This window comes from Cynocephalus volans, chromosome 13 (genome assembly GCF_027409185.1).
Source record: "Cynocephalus volans isolate mCynVol1 chromosome 13, mCynVol1.pri, whole genome shotgun sequence".
Taxonomy (NCBI): Eukaryota; Metazoa; Chordata; class Mammalia; order Dermoptera; family Cynocephalidae; genus Cynocephalus; species Cynocephalus volans.
This window is the reverse complement of record NC_084472.1, coordinates 90,335,322-90,359,628: the sequence shown is the minus strand read 5'-3', so window position 1 is coordinate 90,359,628 and position 24,307 is coordinate 90,335,322. Positions and strand designations below refer to the sequence as shown.

Sequence of the window (24,307 nt, the reverse complement as noted above, 5' to 3'; positions counted from 1 at the left end):
TCTCTGCTATTGCTAAAAAAAAAAAAAAAAAAAAAAATTATGGACTAAATAGTTTGGCACAGATAAATTAAGCTTTTCAACTGGGAATTTCAGAAAATGTGAAAGAACTTCTACAAAGGAGGGCCAGTATATGAAAGGAGCTAAGATTTCCAAATTCACCCAAATATGGCATTCTTAAAAGTGTGTGTAAATAGCGATATTATTTTGAAGAGGTCTAAGAGCTGAAAACAATTTTTTCTTGGTTTATGGACTAAACATAAGATATTCCTACCTTCTGACATTCAAAGTCATTATACTTTCAACTGGTCTGCTTTTTGGTCCACTTGGAGGATGGAAAATTTTTTCATCTTTTCTGGAAATGTGCTTTGCCAATTTAACCACATAAGGGTCAGCAGAATGTGATGGGTAAGGGTCAAATGTTCCTGCCTTCATTCCACCATCCTACAAATAAAAATGAGACAAAATTAGGTTGTGAAGAAGTTTATATATATTTTTGTATTCTATGGAGCTGGTTTTTGCAATTAAAGAAAGTCATATATACTGTTTAATTCAAATATCAGCAAAGGATCTCCCTAACACTAATTCTAGAGGGTTAAACACTATAATCCCAAAAGTTCTCTATAAAAATGGAGATGTTTATAGTAAGGCAATATTCTGAACTATTGCCAAGTATTAATATTTTAGTGAGAATTTATCAGATCAGGCCATCACCTAGTTAGGGAGTGAGCCTACTACTGAGGGAATGAGACCTATGTCAGATATATTTTGACAGGGAATAGGTAACAGGGAGCCTGTCATAACATGAGTTTACTAAATGCCAGTTAATGATGGAAGAGATACCCCCCACCCTTGCGAAAAAAGACAATGGCACATAGAAATAACAGATGGAAGGAAAATGTGATCTACTTTCTTTTTTTTTTTTTTTTTTTTTGTCGTTTTTTCGTGACCGGCACTCAGCCAGTGAGTGCACCGGTCAGTCCTATATAGGATCCGAACCCGCGGCGGGAGCGTCACCGCGCTCCTAGCGCAGCACTCTACCAAGTGCGCCACGGACTCAGCCCTGATCTACTTTCCTTGTAGCTAATTAAGAAAACTCAATCAAAACATATTTTGACTTAAACACAAGACAGACAAATATTTGCTTTGACTTTTTTAACTGAATGGACAAGATTTTTACCTTAGTATTATATATAGTCACCAAGAAAATTCTATAGAATCATAATAACCCATTTAATTAAGCATTCTTATATGAAGATTTAATTCATTTGAAAGATACAGTTATAATTTGAAAGTTTGCAGATTGAGGACACATGGGTTATTTTGAAGAGCAAAATAATAAGGAAACTTAAGAAAAACAAATTAACTTTTAAATGTACAAGCAAAACAGAAAAATACATGGTAAATAAACCCACCAGATTCTGCTTTAAAAATAAATAAATCTATATTAGAAGTAAGAATGAAAAAGGAGTAGGATAAATCCATACCCTATATGGAATATCCAAAAACATAAAATAATGTTTTTGTTAATTTCTGGTAATAAACTCAAAAACGTGAATGAAATGGCTGATTTTCTAAGAAAATATGAATGATCAAAATAGACCAAAAAGAGGTAGAAAACAGATGAACACCATGCATGCAAGAATTGAGAAAGTTGGTAAAAAGCTACCCCATGATAGGGCTAAGCCTAGAATACTTCCCATGTAAATTCTTTCAAGCCTTCAAGAAAAAGATATTTCTGCTGCTATTTAAACCATTACAAAACACAAAAGAAGAAGGCAGATCACTTGATTATTTTAAGTTGCCAGCATCCACTTGTACAAAAATAGAACAAGACATTAAAAAAAAAAAAAAAAAGTTACGGTCCAATCACTTTATTGATGCAAAAGAATTTAAAGAAATGTTAGCAAATAAAGCACAGCATTATATTTAAAGATTAATACAACACAGCCAAGTGAGATTCATACCAGGAAGTATGTTACTATCATTCACCTTGTAACAAATACAGAGAAAAAAATTTGGTTTAAATAGATTATACCATCAATAAAATTCAACATACATACCTGATTTATTACTATTTTGGGCAACTATAAAAATGAAAGAGTAAAGGTATCCCTATTAAAGTCAAGATTAAGGTAAGGATGGCTACAGTTTTTGGCCTAGGCAATTGGACATGAGCATGACATAAGTAATACAAATATTGGAAAGGGGGAGCAAAGTTATTTGCAGATAATATAATCATATACCTGAAAATCCAAAGAGAATCAACAGAATACCCATTAGAACATAAGAAAATTTAATGAAGTGACCAATTATTTTACAAATGTTTTTATAAAGACAAATAATATGAAGGAAAATATAATGAGGAAAAACACCTGTTGACCAGAGTCTTAAAATTACTAGGAACAGTGCCGGCCCGTGGCTCACTCGGGAGAGTGCGGCGCTGGGAGCGCAGCAGTGCTGGGAGCGCCGAGGCCGCGGGTTTGGATCCTATATGGGGATGGGGATAGCCAGTGCGCTCACTGGCTGAGCGCGGTGTGGAAGACACTAAGCCGAGGGTTACGTTCCCCTTACCGGTCACACACACACACAAAAAAAAATTACTAAGAATAAAAGATATATTAACCTATGTAATGTAATATAAAACTATGAGAGACATGAAAGAATGTTTTTATAAATGGCTTATTTCTAGATCAGAAGATTCAAATTATAAATATGTTGGCATCTGATAATCTAAGGATTTAATTTTACAGCAAAGTATCAAAGGTCTTTTTTTCTGGGACTTTACAAAATAATTCTGAAGTTCTAGAGAATAAATATAGAATAGCCATTAAAACTTTTTTAAAGAGCAAAAAGACAAGACTAGACCATCCAATATTAAATGTTATAGTATTTAAAAGCAGTTTTGCAGAAATGAACAAATCAGTCAAATAGATTGGAAACAGAAATATACCCTCAAAAATGAGAATTTTGATTTGATCTGGCACTTCAAAGCAGTGGTGTTAAAAGTGAATTATTCCATGAGTGAGATTAGGAACAACAGGCTTTTGAAAAAATCAGTTTTATTGAAGTCTAATTCACATTCAATAAACTGCACCATTTAAAGTTTTCAATTCAGGGCTGGCCAGTTAGCTCAGTTGGTTAGAGTGTGGTATTATAACACCAAGGTCAAGGATTTGGACCTTATATCAACCAGCCACCAAAAAATAAGAATAAAATGAGGTATACAATTCTATGAGTTTTGACAGACGTATACACCCTTGAAACCACTACCACAATCGAGATACAGAACATTTCCATCCTCCTCCAAAGTTTCCTCATGTCTCAAAAACTAGATTTTGAAAAACATAAAAGCTAAATTCTAAATAACCTCACTCTTTATGTCAAAGTACATTTCAGATAAAGACTGAAATGCAAAAAAGACTAATAGAACTGGCCGATTAGCTCAGTTGATTAGAGTGTGCTGCTAATAACACCAAGGTCCAGGGTTTGATCCCATACTGGCCAGCTACCCCCCAAAAAAAGACTAACAGAAGAAATTAAAAAGGCATAGTGTTCTAATAATATTGATGGTAATTCTGAAAATGGCATAAATCTCACCACAAGGGATTGATAAATTATACTACATCAAATTATTTAATTTCTGAACAGCACAAAATATCATAACCAAAGTCAAAGTTCTAACAGACTAGAAAAATTATTTTCAACACAAATGACAAAAAAACAGTATCCTTAATATATAAGATCTTACAAGTCAATATGAAAAACATAAATATCCTAATAGAAAGTCAACAAGGAAAGTAAGCAATTCACAGAAAAATATATATATACTAAAAGTAAGGTTTATACATTGTCAGAGCATTTTCATTTTTATTCTCACTTGTAAACTTCTGCAGTAGGGAGACAGTTATAACACCACTTCAAAAACTAAAAAATGGTTTGGCTTTTCATTGCTTTTAAGAAAAACTAGGCCTAGGATCTACAGAGGCACTTCAAAAATTCATTGTAAATTCAAATACATTTGAAGTGATTAATAATTACTTCATTACAAAAGCTTCATTATCCCCTACACTATAGTCATGTTTTGTGACTTTACTTAATTTTGTAAAAATGGATTTCACGGTTTCTTGGCATCCATACAAATAAAAGTTTATTATTTATGTGGGAAATAAGATGATTTGACAGCAAGAGGCAGTATTTCTTTATAAGGCTTAATTTTTTTTTTTTCATTCTAGAATTTTTAACGTACCTTTTTACCAGGAGAAGAGGGTTTAAAGGGGACTGAAAGTAATACTTTCTTTTCTTCTTTTTTAATTGGTGGTAAAGGTTTCTCCGAAAAATAAGGATTACTGTCAAAATATTCCCTTGGGTAAAGATTTAACTTGAAAGGTGACCCTTTAAGTAGGCGAAGGTGTTCTTCATTATCTCGCTGTAAAAAAGAGAGTTTGATGTTACATAGCATAAATTACATAATTTGAAAATAACTGAGTCAAATCTTTCTAAAAATTTTAATATAAACACGTAGATTCTTTGATACATACTTCTGGGTGCGCTATTTTTAAACATTCCTTTGTTGAGTTCTGTTATTATGATATAAAAGATATGCCAACTTATGAACAAGCAAGAACTATGATTATACATTATTCACTCAAATTTCTTTGAGGTATAGAAATCTATTCATCACCAGAACAAATCTATATTAACTATCTGAGTGGAATGATGTTAAAAAAAATAAAAAATAAAAATAAAAAGGACTGGTCTCTAGTTCAAACCCTAGCTCCTTCCTGCTTTTTAGCATTTTTCAGCATTTCTGGGAAAGTTATTCTTTCAGTGTCACATCTTCAACTGTAAATGAGGGTGATATTATCTCCCCCTCCCACTAAATGCTGTTGTAAAGATTAAATGAGATTATGAATATAAAGCACCTAGTAGGCTTTCAATAAATGTCAGTTTTTACTTCTAAGAATAAGAAATACTTAATTTTTACATTATGACATTTTTATAGCTACCTAGTATTCAAGCAAAACAGATGTTTTTTTCCCTTCTATGTTGCAATCTTTTCTATGGGACAATACTAAGTATTAAAATTGATAGCTGTTAAGAAAGTAGCAAAAAAAATTCATGTTATGAAATATAGATTCAAAAAGACAAAGTAAATATTAATACTTCTTTCTCACTTTTTTGCAAATATCAAATCTAATATTTCCTCATTCAACAAACTGAACTGAAAACATTTGATAAATGAACTTTAAAATAGGAAGTTATTCAAGAGAAGACTAATTTTCACTACTAGGAACACTGCTCTAGCACTTTCAGAATTTTTTACTACTTTAGATTTTTCTCCTGCTTTTGTTTAACTTCTTTCTTTCTCCAGCCTATAGAACTGTCACCCATTCTTGGTGATCTGCTCTCCCCTCTTCCACATCACAAAAATGGTAGTAATTATTCTATGTATCCTTTTGGGCAGTGTTCCTCAAAATGTAGTTTTCATGGGAATCACTTGATAATTTGTTTAAATTACAAACTATCAGCTCTTCCCTCAAAGATTTCTGACTGCATTGGTATGCTGTATGGTCCATTAATCTGCAGTTTTAACAGGCACACCAGGTGATTCTCATGCATGTTATCATAAAGTAATGTCTTAAGGATCACCTTTTACTAGAGTGTGCTCACCTTTGATCAGAACAACACTGTATTTGTTTTACCAACTCCTCCCTAGAGTATTCAGTTGAGTAGTAATCAGCATGTGTGTGAGAAAACTGCTCAAAGCCAAGAAAAGAACCACCTGAGAAAATTAGAGTTAACAGTGTCTGGCTGTCCCATGAAGCTGAGAATAGTGCTGGTTCCCATCAGCTATGCTAGAAAACTTCATTATTCACAGGGCATTGGGTAGAGTAGCCAGAAAAGTCTTGCCTCAGTAGTGGGGAATAATTAGCCCTAGACCTAGAACTGTTCCTGTCCCACCTAACAAATTAAGATTTAACAAATCTTAAAAAAGAAGATCTGAAAAGCAAGCCACTTCTAAGTGATTTAACTGCATTCCAGAATAAAGCCCAAGAATATTTATAAGAATACAAAAATATACAGCACTCAACAAGGTAAAATTCCCAGTTCTTGACATCCAATCAAAAATTACCAGTAAAGCAAAGTAGGAAAACATGGCCCACCCTGAGAAGTAAAATCAACTATTCAATATCAAACAAGACTGTCATAGATGTTAGCATTAGCAGAAAAGTGCATTAAAACAGTAAATATAACTGTATTCCAAAAATTAAGGAATTTAAAATTTTTAAGGAATTAAAAATTTGGAATTAATAACATTCCAAATGTTCAAAAATTAAGTAGAGACATGTAAGATATTAAAAATATTCAAACTTCTAGAGAGGAAAATCACAATGTGTGAGATTAAAAATACACTAGATGGCATTAATAGCAGATTGGACATTGCAGAAGAATGAATTAGTGACCTTGAAGACATAGCAATAGAAACGATCCAAAGTGAATACTGAGAAGGAAAAAAAAGAGAATTTTTAAAAAGTGAATAGGGCATAGGTAAACTGTGGGACAATTTCAAGAGACCCAACACACATGTAATTGTAATTTCTGAAGGAAAGGAGAATGAGGGAGGGATAAAAAAAATTGAAGAAATAGTGGCTGAAAATCTTACATATTTGATGAAAACTATAAACCCACAGATCTAAGAAGCTCAATAGACTCCTAGTAGCACAAGAAGTATGAGAGAAAACGACACCAAGGCACATCATGATCAAATTGCTCAAATGAGTGACAAAAAGAAAACCTTAAGCGTAGCTGGAGAAAGAGACACATTACATGCAAAGAACAAAAATGAGCATGACAGCAGATTTCTCATCAGAAACAATTCGAGCAATTCGAGTGGAGTGACCTTTTTAAAATACTAAAAGAAAAAGCAAGATGCATTTTTCCAAATTACTTTCAGAGTTAATTTTTGGAAATCAAGGAACATAAAATTTCTGACTTATGTATAATAAATTCTGAAAATGAGAATAAGGGAGCTTTTATATAAGGAGAGAAAAGTATCTTAAATTTATAAAGTTTAGGAGAAAGACTGTGCCACTGATAAAATTATATTGTATGTATTTATTCAGTATGTACACATTATTATTCCTACAGATGAAAAGTAGTTTATATACAATTTTATGTAAACTGCATAATCCATACATAGAAATAGAGTTGCTTATTTTCACATGACCAAAGTTTCTGCCCAATTTAATAGAAAACTTTTCCTGGGTTTGGACATGATCATTTGCAGAATTGGCCACTATCCTATCTCACATTACCATTGCCATTTAAAATCACCACAGCAAAACTGCTGAAGCCTACATACCTAGAAACACAAAAACAAAAAAAAGTAACAACGTGATTGCCACTTAATTTCTGTTGCTTAAAGCCCAAACTAACTTAACTTTTTATTACTATCAGCTTTCTTTGAGTCATATTGATATTGTTAAATTACATCATTCTTATAAAATTTATAAGGGTTCCTCTGTTTATTCACACATAGACATTCCCCATATACATAAACAGGTTTTACTGTAAGTCAAATACTGTATAAAGTGAGTGTAAGAGGCATATGCCAGTACATTTTAGTTTTTATTTTTGCCATTTTAAAAAGGGCACGGTTTTCTCCCATCCTTTCACTTTCTCTCCTACGGGGTACTCATCCATTCCCTACCCTCCACTTTCTCCCTGCACCCCACCACTCCTTCATCCCATTCACACACCGTAATAGCTTCTTTTTTAAATGATTAATTTTCGATTCTTATAATTGGAAGAGGGAGACAGAAAAGAGAATGAGAGGGGAAAAAATAATAAAGTAAAAAATAAAATTATTAGTTTTTTCCTAAAAACTGTCAAAGTTTTATTAGTGTACCGACATATTTATATGGCTTATCCCCAAATATCACTATGTGGTGGTGGTAAATTTTTCTTTAATTGACACACAATAATTGCACACATTCATGAGGCACAGTGCAATATCTCAATACATGTACACAATGTGCAATGATCAAATCAGGGTAATTAGCATATCCATCATTTCTTTATGTTGGCAACATTCAAATCCCCTCTTCTAGCTACTTGAAAACATACCATAAATTATTGTTTACTGTAGTCACCTTACAGTGCTATAGAACACTAGAGGTTATTCCTCCTATCTAGCTGTAATTTTGTATCCGTTAACCAACCTCTCCTTGTGCCCCTCTCCAACCCCCTTACCCTTCCCAGCCTCTAGTAATCACTACATTGTGGTTCTTGGTCAGCCCAAAAGTATTACCATTACTTTCTTAGGCACAAGACATTAGGGTGTGGTGGGAATAAGATTAAGGGTTAGGATATGACTCTGTACTTAAAATAGAACATAGTTAATCAGGTCAAGTTAATAGAGGTCGCAGAGCTAGTTTAAGGAGATATAGGACAGATGTGATCATCTACAGCAGGAGATAAAATTCATTCTGGAAAAAGCTGAGAAGATCTACAGCAAGATGTGGAAATCTAATATCAAAAAGGTAAAATTATCACAATTCATAAACATCAATCTGCCATTTCCCCTGTGATACAAACAAAATTAGATCACAAGTGAATTCTCAAAGTTACCCAAATAAGAGAAAGTTTGAAAAAATTCAAAATAGATTATTTTACCTTATAATTTAGTTTTGGTGCATCATAGAAATCAGCAGAGTGTGAAAACTGTTTACCTATGGTAACATTGGCATAGCTAAGGAAGGAAAATAAGTGACGGTGATTTCAGGGTTCAGAAATTTTTAATTTTTAAAAAAATCCAAAACAAATGATATGAAAGTATTAAAAATTCCTTACCCATATCCAGTTCCTTTCTTTCCTGGGTTTGTGTATAAATTCTTTCCAGGTGCCTGATATTTTTCTCTGGGTTTTGACAGTGCACTGAAGAATGGAACTGGACCACCAATTGTTCCGTAGTAGCTTCCTAATCCACATCTTAAATACAATTTTTTTGTTGTTTCTTTTAAAAGGAGGAGGTTTAAATGGCAAATTTCATGTTATATATATTGTACTATAATTTTTTTAAAAGTTTGAAAAAGGAGAAAAACATGCAATGGAATTGGCTTAGCCTGAATTTGTAAGAAAAAAATTTTTTTTAGTTTTTAATATTTTATTTTTATCAGTTTTCAAAGCCACAAATTTTGAGATATGTTTTTAATATTTTTATGCTTATTTTAAATGTTCCACATAAATAGAATTTCATAATCTTCAGTAAGGCAGAATAGTTCCCATTAACTCAGTTAACTATAACCATAAACAGGCCCTATACATACATATACATGCATATACTGCAAAATGATTCACTTAGGGTAGACACCATAGTTTTGTACCCTTTAGTCCACCACTTCTCCTCCTCCCCTCTGCCTCCCTTTCTGGCCTCTAGTAATCATTATTCTATTCTCTACTACTATGATAACTTTTTTTTTTTAGATTGCACACATGAGTGATTTCATGTATCATGCAGTATTTGTCTTTCTGTGCCTGACATACTTCACTTAACAGGATGGTTTCCAGTTCCATCCATATTGCTGTAAATAATAGTATATATTTGGGGGCTCGCTGGTTAGCTCAGTTGGCTAATGTGCAGTGTTATAACACCACAGTCAAGGGTTCAATCTCTGTACCAGGAAGCCACCAAAACAAATAATAGTATATATTTATTTTTATAGCTGAGTAGTATTCCATTGTGTATATATACCACAGGATTTTTTATTCATTCATCTGTTAATGGATATTTAGGTTGATTCCATTTCTTGGCTATTGTGAATAGTGTTGCAATGAACAAGGGAATGCAGGTGTCGTTTTGATACACTGAGTTCATTTACTTTGGTATATACCCAGTAGTGGAATAGCTGGGTCATAAGGTAGATCTATTTTTAGCTTTCCGAGAAACCTCCATACTGTTTTCCACAATGGCTATTCCAATTTATACTCCCACCAACAATACAGGAGGGTTCTCTTTTCTCCACATCCTCACCAGCATCTGTTATTTTCTGTCTTGTTGACAATAACCATTCCAACTGGAATGAGATATGTCATTGTGGCTTTAATTTGCATTTCCCTGATGATTAGTGATTTACAGCATTTTTTCATGTACCAATTGGACCTTTGTATGTCTTCCTTTGAAAACTTCTGTTCATATCCTTTGCTCATTTTTTGAGTTATCTGCATTTTGCTGTTGAGTTCCGTATATATTCTGGATATTAGCTCATTGATGTGTAGTTTGCAAATACTTTCTCCCATTCTGTAGGCTGTCACTTCACTTTGTTGATAGTGTCCCTTGTTGTACAGAAGCTTTTAAGTTTGATGTAGTCCCATTTGTGTGTTTTTGCTTTAGTTGTCTGTGCCTTTAAGTCTCGCTCAAAAAAGCACTGACTACTTCCATTTTGTGTAGCACTTCCCCTATGTTTTCTTCTACTAGTTTTGTGGTTTCGGATCTTAAATTTAGGTCTTTTATCCATTTTGAGTTGATTTTTGTGTATGGTGAGAGATAGGACTCTAGTTTCAATCTTTTGCATGTGAATATCCAGCACCATTTATTGACGAGGTTGTCCTTTCCCCATTGTACAGTCTTGGCACCTTTATTGAAAATCAGTTGGCTATAAGTGCATGGAGATGTTTGTTTTTGGGCTCTCTATTCTGTTCCATTGGTCTGTCTTAATGCCAGTACCATGCTGTTTTGTTAACTATAGCTTTATAGCATATTTTGAAGTCAGGAAGTGTGATACCTCCAACTCTGTTCTTTTTGTTAAAGATTGCTTTATCTATAGGGGTCTTTTGTGTTTCCATATAAATTTTACGATAATTTTTTCTCTTTCTGTGAAGAACATCATTGGTATTTTGATAGGGATTGCATTGAATGTGTAGATTGCTTTGGGTAATATGGACAATTTGATGGTATTAATTCTTCCAACCCATGAACACTGGATATTATTTCCATTTATTTGGGTCTTATTCATTTTTTATTAAACCAATGTCTTATAATTTTCATTGTAGAGGTTTTTCACCTCCTTGGTTAAATTCCCTACTAGGTATTTCATTTTTTGGTAGCTATTGTGAATGGGATTACTTTCTTGATTTCTTCTTCAGCTGTTTCATTATTGGCATATAGGAAGGCTCTTGATTTTTGTGTGTTGATCTTGTATCCTGCCACTATACTGAATTCATTTATTACTTCTAGTAATTTTTTGGTGAAGTCTTTAGGGTTTTCTGTGTATAGGATCATGTCATCTGCAAATAGGGATGATTGGACTTCCTCCTTTCTAATCTGTATGCCCTTTCTTGCCTTCTCTTGCCTTACTGTGCTGGCTATAACTTTCAGTACTGTGTTGCATTAGAGTGGAGAAAGTGGGCATCCTTCTCTTGTACCAGATCTTAGAAGAAAAGCCTCCAATTTTTGTCCATTCAGTATGATATTAGCTATAGGTTTGTTGTATATGGCATTTGTTTTGTTGAGGTACATTCCTTCTATACCTAATTTGTTAGTGTTTTTATCATGAAGGGTGTTGGATTTTACCAAATGCTTCCTCTGCATCTATTGAAACTATAATGTAAGTTTTTTCCCCCTCGTTCTGTAGAAGTGAAGTATCACATTTATTGATTTGCATATGTTGAACCATCTTTGCATCCCTGGCATGAATCCCACTTGATCATTGTGAATGACCTTTTTAATGTGTGTGGGATTCTGTTTGCTAGTATGTTGTTCAGGATCTTTGTATCTGGGTTCATTAGGGACATTGGTCTGAAGTTTTCTTTTTGTTGTGTCTTTTTCCAGTTTTGGCATGAGTGTAATACAGGCCTCTTGGAAGTACTCCCTCATCTTTCATTTTTTGGAAAAGTTTGAGAAGAATTGGTATTAGTTCTGTTTGGTAGAATTTGGCAGTAAAGCCATCTGGTCCTGGGATTTTCTTTGCTGGGAGACTTTATTATTGCTTCAGTCTCAATACTCATTATTGTTCTGTTTAGGTTTTCTAGTTCTTCATGATTCAACTTTAGTAAATTGTATGTGTCCAGGAATTTATCCATTTCTTCTAGTTTTTCCAATTTGTTCACCTGTAGTTGCTCATAAAAGTCTCCTATGATCCTTTGTATTTCTGTGGTAGCAGTTGTGATGGCTCCTTTTTCATTTTTTATTTTATTTATTTGAGTCTTTTTTCTTCATTAGTCTAGCTAAAGGATTATAAATTTTATCTTTTTGAAAAACCAACTCTTTGTTTCATTGATCTTTTGTACTGTTTTTTAAATCTCTAATTTATTTCTTCTCTGATCTTTGTTATTTCTCTCCTCCTATTGATTTTAGGTTTAGTTTGTTCTTTTTCTCGTTCCTTGAAGTGTTACATTAGGTTGTTTATTTAAAGTCTTTTTTTTTAATGTCACATCATATTTTTTACGGTGATATAAACAAATAACATAAAATGTACCTTCTTAACAAATTTTAAGTGTACAGTAAAATATTGTGAACTACACGCACATTGTTGTATAGCAGATCTCTAGGACTTTTTGGTCTTGCATGACTGACGCTCTATACCCATTGAATTACAACTCTTCACTCCCCTTGCCCCAGACCCAGCAACTAATATTCTACTTTCTGCTACTAAGAGTTTGATTGCTATAGATACTTCATATAAATGGAAGTATTTGTCCTTCTGAGGCTTGCTTATTTCACTTAGCATAACGCCCTCAAGGTACAAATGGATTGTTCTATATGCGACATTTTCTTTTTTTTACGCTGAATCGTATTCCATTGTATGTATATACCACATTTACTTTATCCATTCATCAGTAGATGAAGATTGGGTTGTATTTACCTCTTGGCCAGTGTGAATAATTCTGAAAGTAACATGGGAGTAAAAATATCTCTTTGAGATACTGATTTTAATACTTTTGGATAAATACCTAAAAGGATTGCTGTGTCATATGGAAATTCTACTTTGAATTCTTTGAGGAAACTTTGTATTGTTTTTCATAGTAACTGCACCATTTTACAATCTCACCAGCAGTGCACAATGGCTCCAACTTGTCCCCAACCTCACTAGCGTATTTTTGTTTTTTGTTTTGTTTTTTCTTCTGCTTTTTGGTTTTATTTGTTTGTTTCTTTTTCTTTGCATAATGGTTATCCTAAGAGGTGTGTGGTGGTATATTATTGTGGTTTTAATTTGCGTTTTTGCGATATGTAGTTATGTTGAGCACCTTTTCATATATCTGTTGTCCATTTGTACATCTTCCTCAGAGAAATGTCTATTCAAGTCCTTTCAAGGCCTATTTTTTTGTTGAAGTTATTTCTTTGTTGTTGTTGCTATTGAGTTGTAGGAGTACTTTATATATTTTGGTTATTAACCCCTCAACAGATATATGGTTTGTAAATATTTTCTCCCATTTTGTATCTTGTTTTTTCAGTCTGTTAATTGTTTCCTTTCCCATGCAGAAGATTTTTTAGTTTGAGGCAGTCTCACCCACCTATTTTTGCTTTTGTTGTTGTATTTTTGGTGTCATATTCAAGAAATCATCATAGAGACAAATTTCAAGGTTTTATGTTTAAGACTTTAAAATATTTTGAGTTGATTTTTATATATGGTGTGATATAAAGATCCAATTTTGGCTTTGACTCTTCAGTGTCCTTTGTGGTTCCATATTAATTTTAATTTTTTTATTTCTGAAAAAAATGCCACTGGGAATTTAATATAGATTGCACTGGATCTGTAAATAGCTTTGGGATGTTTGGAAATTTTTAACAATATTAAACCTTTCCACTCATGAACATAGGATGCCTTTTCATTTATTTGTCTTCTTTAATTTCTTTTATCAATGTTTTTAGATTTTATTTAATTTTTTTATTGAAACATAATTTACTATACATATTTTAGGGGTATAGCATTGACTGCCATCACCTGTGTCCAACATGTGTTGACCAAATCAATATCATTAGCATATTCATTACTACAAATTGTAATTATTCTTTATGCCCCTTACCCAATCTCTACCCAACCCCCCTCTCTCTCTCCACCTCCCACCTCTAGTAACCAAAAGATTTGTTCCCTCCTTCTGAAAGATCAATGTATTATTGTAGGCTTTTCTTTCTGTCTGTCTTTATTTGTTTCCTTCCTTCTTTCTTTCTTAGCACCTATTTATGAGTGAGGACATGTGGTATTTCTCTTTCTGTGTCTGGCTTATTTTGCTTAACATAATTTTCTAAAAGCTCATCCATGTTGCTGCAAATGGTAGAATTTCAGGTTTTTTATTTGTTTTTTATGGCTCAGTAGTATTCCATTGTGTATATATACCTCATTTTCCTTATCCAGTCATCTGTCAGTGGACACTTAGGTTGGTTCCATATTTTGGCTATTGTAAATAGAGCTGTGATGAACATGGGAGTGCAGAAATCCCCTTGACATGATGATTTCCATTACTTTGGGTATATAGCTAGAAATGGGATTGCTGGTTGGTGAGACTGTGAAGTAGTATGGCCATGATGGAAAACAGTATGGAGGTTTCTCAAATAGAGATAGAACTACCATACCATCCAGCAATCCCACTTCTGGATATACACTCAAAGGAATTCATCATTTCTTCTTTTTTGATGTAGACATTTATTGCTATAAACTTCCCTCTTAGAACTGCTTTTGCTATATCCTATAGATTCCGGTATGTTGTTTTTTCATTTTCATTTGTCTCCAGAAATTTTTTAATTTCCTTTTTGATTCCTTCTTTGACCCGTTCGTTGTTTAGGAGCATGTTGTTTAATTTCCATATATTTGTATGGTTTCTAGTGTCCCTTTTGTTGTTGATTTCTACTTTTACTCCATTGTAGTCAGGCAAGATAGCTGATGATTTCAATTTTTATAAATTTGTGGACACTTGTATTGTGACCTACCATATGGTCTGTTCTAGAGAATGTTCCATGAGCTGTTGAGAAGAATGTGTATTCTGCAGCTGTTGGATGAACTGTTCTATAAATGTCTGTTAAATCCAGTCAGCCTATAGTAGGGATTAATTTTGATGTTTCCTGGTTAATTTTCTATCCTTTGCTGAAAGTAGGGTATTAAGTCTCCAAATATTGTGTTGAAATCTCTCTCTCTCCCATTAGGTCGAATAGTAATTGCTTTGTGTAACTGGGTGTTCCTTAGGTGGGTATGTATATATTTAGAATTGTTATATCCTCTTTTTGAATCGATCCCTTTATCATTATTTAATGACTTTATTTTTTTATTTTCCTTGACTTGAAGTCTATTTTATCTGATATAAGTATAGCTATTCCTGTATTTTTGGTTTCCATTTGCATGAAATATATTTTTCCATCCCTTCACTTTCAGTCAATGTGTGTCTTTATAGATGAAGTGAGTTTCTTGTAAGCAGCATATTGCTGTTTCTTGTTTTATAATCCATTCAGCTACTCTGTGTCTTTTAATTGGGTTATTTAATCCATTTACATTTAGAGTTATTATTGATATATAAGAACTTGTTACTGCCATTTTGTTACTTTTTTTCTGGTTGCTTTGTAGATCCTTTTTTCCTTTTTTTCCGAAGAAACAAAAGGAAGTAAGACTCTATGGCTGAGTGGTTTTCTCTAGCGGTTTTGACTTTTTGATGTTTTGTTCTTTCAAGTTACATCCTTTAAGATTGCCTATCTCTTACATGGCTGTCGTATATGTGACTGTCTTGTTAGGTTTGTCCCTTAGTCTCCATACTAAGAATACAAATGGTTTATTCACCACCCTCACAACACTGTAGTATTCTGAGGTTGCCTGTGTACTTACTTTAGTGATGAGTTATGTATTTTCAAATCTTCTCTTGCTATTCCTTAGCATCCTTTTCTTCCAGATTGAAGAACTCCCTTTAGCATTTCCTGTAAGGCAGGTCTAGTGTTGATGAATTCCCTTAGTTTTTGTTTGTCTGGGAAAGACTTTATTTCTCCTTCATATTTGAAGGTTACTATTGCTGGATACAGAATTCTTGGCTGACAGTCTTTTTCTTTCTTTTTTTTTTTTTTTTTTTGGTGTGTGTTGGCCAGTATGGGGATCCAAACCTGTGACCTTGGTGTTACCAGCAGGCTGACAGTCTTTTTCCTTCAGCACTTTGAATATATCATCCCATTCTCTTCTAGTCTGTAGGGTTTCTACTGAGACATCTGCTGAGAGACATACTGGGACTTCACTGAATGTTATGTGATTCTTTTCTCTTGCTGCTTTCAGTATTTTCTTTCTTCATATTTGGTTTTTTAATAATTTGATTATTATGTGCCTTGGGGTGTTCCCCTTTGGACTTGATTGGCAACCTCTGATCTTCCTGTACCAGGATGCTGCCATCTTTCTCCATACTTGGGAAATTTTCAGTCATTATTTCCTTGAATATGCTTCCTAGGTCTCTTTTTCTTCTCCTTTGGGTATGCCAATTATTCAGAGGTTATTTGCAGTGTTTGTTTCATTTTTTCTTATTTTTTCTTTTCAGTCCTCTGATTGGATAATTTCATATGTTCTGTCATCAAGCTCACTGATTCCTTCCCCTTTTGAATGTCTGCTGTTGCAGCTTTTTGTTTTATTTCTAGAATTTCTTTTTGTTTTTTTTAATCAATTCTATTCCTTTGTCAAATTTCACATTCTCCTCCTGAATTGCTTTCCTGATATCACTTAATTTTCTATCTGTATTTTCGTGTGACTCCTTGAACATCCTTAAGATGGTTATTCTGAATTCTCTGCCAGACATCTCATAAATCTTCTTTTCCTCTGGGTGCATTGCTGGTGCTTTGTTGGTTTCCTTTGGTGATGTCATATTTCTCTGTTCTTCCTCAATCTTTGTGTCTTCATGTTGATACCGGGGCATTTGAGACTGCTACCTCTTCCAGGTTTTATAGGTATTCTTTAGTGGTGTTAGACATTTACTAGTTAATATCAGAGCTTTGTCTCTAATATATGGTTTTTCTTCCACTTTGTGCTGTATTATTACCTACCACCACCACTTAAACTCTGCAGTGGAACTAATATGCTGCCCTCTGATTAATTCAGAGGGGAATTAATCAGAAGGGGAACTTCCTGTAGGGATCAGAACTTGAACTCTGTGCTTAATCTAAATTGCTGTTTTGCTGCTGATTCTCTGGAGGTTTTTTGTGCAGATTAGATTTTAATTGTTGGCCTTTTAATCACATCTGGATCTTGTGAGGTCTCCACAGATACAACTGGGCTTTGTGGAAATTCCAGCCTGGGACTGAGTCTTTCCTGCAAACTGTGCCCCTGCAGTTCTTTCACCCTGACTGTTCCCCACTGAGTAGCACCTGTGCCAACTGGAAGGCAGATAAGCTGACCACACTGTACCCCAAAGTTCCCCCAGTGGGCCAGCCTCCTCCTTGCACTCCAAACACTTCCTGTGGGTCAGTCCATGCAACAAGTACCTCACAATGTCTCACTGACTTCTGGGTGGCTCCTTTCTCCAGTCGGCTGCAGCCCCTCACTCTTATGCGAGACCAGGAGAATCCTGCCAGTTGCCTTGTTGGCCTAGGAGCTGGTACGGTATGCTCCAAAGCCCTCTTCCCCCCGCAGACTCCAAGCAACTTTACACAAAGGGTGCAGCTGTGGCTTTGCCACCTCCTGGAAGCCACTCCATTTGCTGCTGCTTCTCTCTGCTATGCACCATGCCAGAAGCAGCTGAGGTTCAGAATGGTCCCTACTCTCTCTCGCCACAGCCTCTTATACCTTCACAACTCCACGGGTCTCACCTCCTCTTTCCCTGAGCTCCAGCAAACAGCAGTCCTAGGATGGCAGTCTTTGCTTTTTAATAGTTGTAAATTGATCAGTTGTGGGGGGTAGCAATGCTGGGAATCATCTATTCCATCATCTTGATGATGTCACTCCAGCCCTTTTGTGTTTTAGATGGTTGCTAACTTTTTGGCAAGTTAGCTAATAAATACTAATTTCTTCTGACTATCTGCTCACTAGAAACTACACTTTCAAAACATATTTGAAACTGTTGTTTCCACTGTAGACGGGAAAGTGAATCTCATGGAACTTAGGTGCTAATTTTCTTCCTTTTGGTTTACACTTATTACTTCACTGTAGAGAAAAATAACCAAATATTTTCTTTTCTTCAATTTTAATGATAAATTTTCTGGGCATGCAGTATCTATTTAATCATTAAATTATTATCCTGCATGTCACTTTAACAAATGCTATAACTAACGTTAGAAACAGTCAGTCTCTAATTTCCAAGTTATCATTGAAATAAACAAGTTTTAATTATTAAAAATGGTCTATAAGACAAATCAAACATTATTATCAAAATTTGACATTATTTATATATTTGAGTTACAAATTTCAAAAACTAAAAATACATCAACATTGATTATTTATTATCTCCATCCTACAAATGGTACGAGAGGATATTATTAATTACTATTTATGAACATACATCATAATGTTATAAAATATAATAAAGAAATAAAGCAATGATATTGCAGATAAAAAGACAATTATGCACAACATAATTTAACTATAATGTAATTCAATGCAAGCATTAAAAGTCACTACATTTAAAATTAAATACCTATAGTTCCATAATGTGGTGTTGAATAAACGCCTGTATGAGGGTGTGTTTGTCTGTTTCTGTTGATTATAACATAATACCTGGAACTGGGAAATTTGTAAAGAAAACTAAATTTATTGCTTACAGTTTTGGAGGCTGGGAAGCCCAAAGTTCAGGGAACACTTACGGTGAGGGTTTTCTTTGGTGGTGACTTTGGTGATGCAGGGTCTCACGTGGTGAGAATGGCAGAGCAGAGAGAGAGAGAGAGAGAGCTCCTCCTGTGCTCTCCTTTTAAAGCCGTCTAAACCATGCCCACAACCACCATTAAACCTTCAACTTAATCACCTCTTCAAGGCCCCACCTTTCAATTACCATAATAGGATTTCCTACCCTTAACAGTTACAATGGGAATCAAGCTTCTAATATATGGACTTTGGGGGACATAATCAATCCACAGCAGAGAGCTTCTTACTTATACTACCATTCTCTCTTTTTGGAAACACTTTCTGTATCTCACTAAATTAGAGGTGTTTTGCACATATTTGTGAGTTTTAAAAAGAAAGGAAAGCCAGCCTGATTATAAAACTGTTATTATTTCTTGGCTGATAAATGTAAGCATATTATAAACTAATATATCAAGGCAGCAATTTCCAGTTATTATCACATAATCAAAGTTCATCACAGGTGGGGAGAAAACACTAAAAAATAAGAAAAAGTTATTTAAAGGGTAAAATACATATATTACATGAAAAAGAAATGAAATAATTACAAAAAGAAAAAACACATTTTTGCATTTATGTCTAACGAAAGAATGAAGAGGTTCAAAAAACAGTAATAATAATAAATAATTCAAATCTATCCAATGTATGAAAAGATAGAAAAAGTTGAAACTAATGAAAGAAGAAAGGAAGAAATTCCCCACTCTTGGCCGAGAAGAGATTGACTGCTAAAATCAGAAGGAAGACTAAATTAAAGAAATATAGTTTTACTAATCTCAAGAAAATTACAGCAAATAAGCACAAAATTAGGCTTCAATTAATCTTCACCTATCCTAAATTCTAAATCGAGAGAGTCAATATGAGTGTGAATATGTCGAACAGTCATGCATCACTTATCGACAGGAATACATTTTGAGAAATGCATCTTAGGAGATTTCCTTGTTGTGAGAACATAGAATGTACTTACATTAACAGAGACGGTATAGCCTACTACCTGCCTAAGCTATCTGGTACAGTTGTTAAATCTTATAGGACCACTATCAGATAGATATGTAGTCCATCATTGTCCAAAACATAGCACTATGTGGCATATGACTGTATTTTAAATCTCAGCTATGTAACATAACATAGACTATATGGTCTTATTTGTTAAACTAATGATTTAAAGGTAAGAAAAAAAGAACCTTCACATTGACAACTGTCACAACTAAAATATTATCAAACTCCATAAACATATCTTCACAATGATTTTAAAATCATGCACCTTTGATTGATTATTTTCTTTATCAAAAAAAAAAGAGCTTCTCCTAATTTACATTTTTTATTTACACTTTTTAAAAGCTTTTAAAAAGCAGAAAAATCATCAAGAGCAGAGACATCATGGCCCAAGGCAATTTTTTCCCCAACCTGACCCTTGCAAGGTTTTTGAAAAAATTTATTTTTATTTAGTTGGTTTTAATTATATAAATTAATACAGAACAATGACATAGATAATCCAACATTTAATATGATAATGAGAATATGTTTAATCAAAATTATATGTCAATCTAAGTCATCTAATATAACTTTTCCACCTAAGACAAACTAACCGAAGAATCATATTTAAAAATCAATCTTCAGTCCTACAGAAAAGCAAACATTTAATTTAGGCTAGATAGAGAAAGGTGCAAGAGATCTACTTAAGACTTTTCCCCAAAAAACTTACGGCTTTTTATCTCCACTACTAGGGAGGAAGGCTTTGCCTAGATTTTTTTTGGCTTCTTCCATCATATACCGTCTCCTCATTTGATTCAGATTTACGTAGCCTTCACCTTCAAAAATCCTTTCAAAATGGGGATCAAAATAACCTGCCTGGAGATCTGACAATATTTTGGATCCCCCAGATAGCATCTGTCTATTTTTGCTTGCAGCCTCATTAAAGGGTCCTTTAAAAACAAATTAGAAATATTATAATTTTGAGCTTACTACTCCTTAATTAAAGGACATGAAAAATAATTTAGAAAAGTTTTCAGATGTGATTTGGGCCAATATGAGTTTTGAGCTCCAGAACACTGTTTCAAAATATTCACTGAAAGCTCTGTGTTAAAGGGTATAGTTACAATAAAACCTAAGAAGTTCTCATTAAAACATTTTAACATTTAGGTTAAGGTCCTGGTTATACACTGAATTTTAGACCTGGAAGAGATCTTAAAGGTTATGTAATACAATGTTTCTCTACCAACATACTAGGAAACACTTTTTGTGTGCATTATCAGTGAGAGTGTGTGCATAGGTTGAAGAAAAGGGTGTTTCATACTGTCGTGCTACAGCTAATATTGGAATTCTGCTCACAGAGCCAATTGTCGGAGCTCGCAGACCCACCAAACCCATTCACAGACTGGGTCACAAACCCTTCACATGCCAGGCTGGGTCACCTACTACACGCAGGGCTATGAGCTAGATAACCGACAAACAGGTCCTTGGAAGCCATAGATTGGAAAGCATGGCCACACGCGCCAGGCTGCCCAAGGAAGTAAACTCCAGCCAAGGTGGCAAGTGCATGTGCACCAACTCCACCCACACACACACAATTTGCTTACCAAGAATGCACCACACCACCCCCATCCTGTCCCAAGGTGAGGGAGCCTGACCAAACTATTCTATTTTCCTAACACATACTCAAAATTGAAGCAGTTCCCCCCCTAGGTATATACTCAACACATCAGTGCCTATGTCCACTAAAAGACATGAACAAGAATATTCATAGAAGTTTCATTCATAAAATCAGAAACAAGAAACAGCCCAAATGTGCGTCAACAGGAGAACAGGTTAAAATTTTTTGGCATTTATACAATGAAATACCAGTAGTTCAGTAATCTTTTAAAAGACTGTTTTCATAAATATTGTGAAATTCTTTTATAATCTGGAACTAGGAGAATTCAATTTGGGAAGTCTTTCAGAGATGCAAAGAATTTTTTGAAGTGCATACAAACTGTATTTCAACTGGTTATTGAAATGTGAATTTGTATTAAAATTGTCTTTTTAATTTAAATTTTTGAAAAGGTAATACATTCAAGTAGTTCTAAATTTTATAGCATGAACATTTTCACAGTAAGTCTTCCACACTCAGCTACCCAGTTCCTCTTCCACAGGCAACAATATTTTGTTTTCCAGAGAATGTTTATGCATATTCAAGTGAATATCTTCATATATGTTCTTTTTCATTTTTAATGTTCAGCAGACTATATACACTATTCTGCATCTTGATTTTTTTATCTAACAATGTATCTTAGAGAAGTTCCCATATCAGTATATTCTTTTTTATTGTTACATAGAAGTCATTGGATACCCTAAAACTTAACTGAGACACTTAAAATGTTTATTTATTTTAGTTCTTTTTATTATTTATGGGTTTTCTAAAAGTCCCTCAGCAATTCATTTAGCATTTTATCTTTCAGGAAAGTGATAATAAATGGCCTACTTGGACACAAATGTAAATGCTGTTTGCATAGTGGAGGGCTCCATGTAAGGAAAAAAAGCTAAAAGCAAAATATTCTGGGAGAAAACTGCCATACACCTTTGGAAAGAAGTAAAATTACCTATAAGGAAAATAAATGTGGATAGAGTAGGCCAATATAATGAAATTCCTACTTTTATAAAATTAAGTTCTCTCAACTCTATTGAAATTTCACAAGTTAATCAACTATGGAACTCAATGCTTTAAAATATAGGCCATTAAAAATATCATTTATCTTGAATATTAAATTCAAAAGTTCATATAGAAAATATCCACTATTCAGCTACAAAGAAAACGAAATATACTTACGATTAAATTGTGACACATATTTATCACCAACAGAGATATATCCCATCTCACTGAAGAGGCCAGTCCTCTCCATATCCGTTTTTCCTCCTTCTGTTGGCATGGTTGCTTCTTGTGGTGGTCTTCTCTATATTGATAACCTCAACAGATGCCTTAGGGCTACTGCTTTTATTGCAAAATCCTACCTTATATTCAAAAACACAGGGGGAAAGTTTAGGGGAAAAGTGATTACTAAATTTCAGTCTAAATAACTTTCAGTCTCAGAGTTTTAACATTCACATTTTTTTTTTTTTTAGAGTTTTAACAAATACTAGTCCCGAACTGTGTGGGGAAAGAATCTATGTGAGGGACTGAGGGAGAAAACCGGGATTCAAAATTATCACTCCTTGACTCCATGTGAAATGCCCACAAATTCCAAAAGAATGTGTATGATATCATTTGTCCCATTGTCATTCATCTATTGGAAATGATAAAATTATTCCTGAATGGTGTAGTATAAATATTGAATAAACAACATCCTTCTCTTGAGAAGTTCAAGGTAGATTTAAAAATCATAATTATGTAAGGCATTTACAGTTTAGATAAAATGATTTAAACATCATGCATCGTCCTTCATGCTGAAAATTATAACAGCTTTTCAGAATGCCCGACACATCTAGGTATCACCCTACAGTTCTTGCGGTTTTTTTCAAGTTTACATGAATATAAGAAATGTGCGACTGGCAGAATTAGTTCATAAAGGGGATTGGGGTAGGGGGAGGTGTGAGGACAATTATTCAAGCAAAATAAAAACAACAAAATAAAAAAATCCACAATGAATTCTGAGTATTTTTTAAAGGGCAGACTGGAACTGTGAAATGATCACTTCAAACTAAGGTGAAATATCACATTAAATATGAAATTATATTTTAGAAATTAATTTTTAAAATTAGATGTGTTCTAAAAGACGGACTAAAGAGCTAAGAATACTTGCCTCCATATCGTCCTAATGTTTTTAAAGCACCATCTATCAGCTGGGCACTGGGCATGCATTAGGGAAAAAAATAAACAGTGGTTTATACTTCCCAGTTTATAATCCACAGTAAGAACCTTTCACGGTGAATTTAGAGCATGTATCTTCAATGAATCTCAGCACGCTTGCCTGTTTGGAACTGTGGCTTATCTGAGCGTGAATTACGGCTAATGTGTACCAAAGGGGAAGGGAAGACTCATTTTAAACTAAAGCATAAGAAAATACAACACTCTTCCTCCCATCTTACCTCTTCCTCTGATCAGGTGTGCTTTAAAACTAAACGCCCGTCATCTGCAATGTAGTACATCGATCTACGTCGTATTTCAAAGCTCCGCCCCACTGCCCACCCACAAAGGCTTCCTGTGCTGCTACGGGGGCTTGAATCCTTTACGTGGTCCCCAAGGTCCACTATCAGCCAGCCTCATCCATCGCTACGGGAAGCCCTCTCCCCGGCCCCCTTAGCTACACTTGTCTTCTTCACCTCTCCAGCCACGGGACCCTTGAATGTGCTGTGCCACCTTGGGCAGTGACTTCAGTGTGCCGACCCTTTCCCTTCCCTCCTTTAGCAATGCTCCTTTGTATTGCTCCCAGGGTTCAGCTTCTTCAAATCCCGCTACCACAGGGCCATGTACTTCTCCTTCCAGGCCCTCATCATGGTTATCTAATGGGTCGTTTTACCTTCGTCGTGTAGGGATCCTCTAATTAACAGCT

General features: G+C 34.3%; 1 protein-coding gene across 1 annotated transcript; it reads right to left on the bottom strand.

Moving 5' to 3' along the window:
* Nucleotides 1-267: 267 nt before the first annotated feature.
* Nucleotides 268-22,738, bottom strand: CFAP96 (cilia and flagella associated protein 96). Its single transcript, XM_063076709.1, has 6 exons — nt 22,588-22,738; nt 20,488-20,707; nt 8,854-8,991; nt 8,677-8,752; nt 4,247-4,426; nt 268-441 (listed from the first exon to the last, which is right to left on the bottom strand). The coding sequence occupies exons 1-6, from the start codon at nt 22,685-22,687 to the stop codon at nt 268-270; spliced, it is 888 nt and encodes a 295-aa protein (XP_062932779.1). The 5' UTR covers nt 22,688-22,738.
* Nucleotides 22,739-24,307: the final 1,569 nt, after the last annotated feature.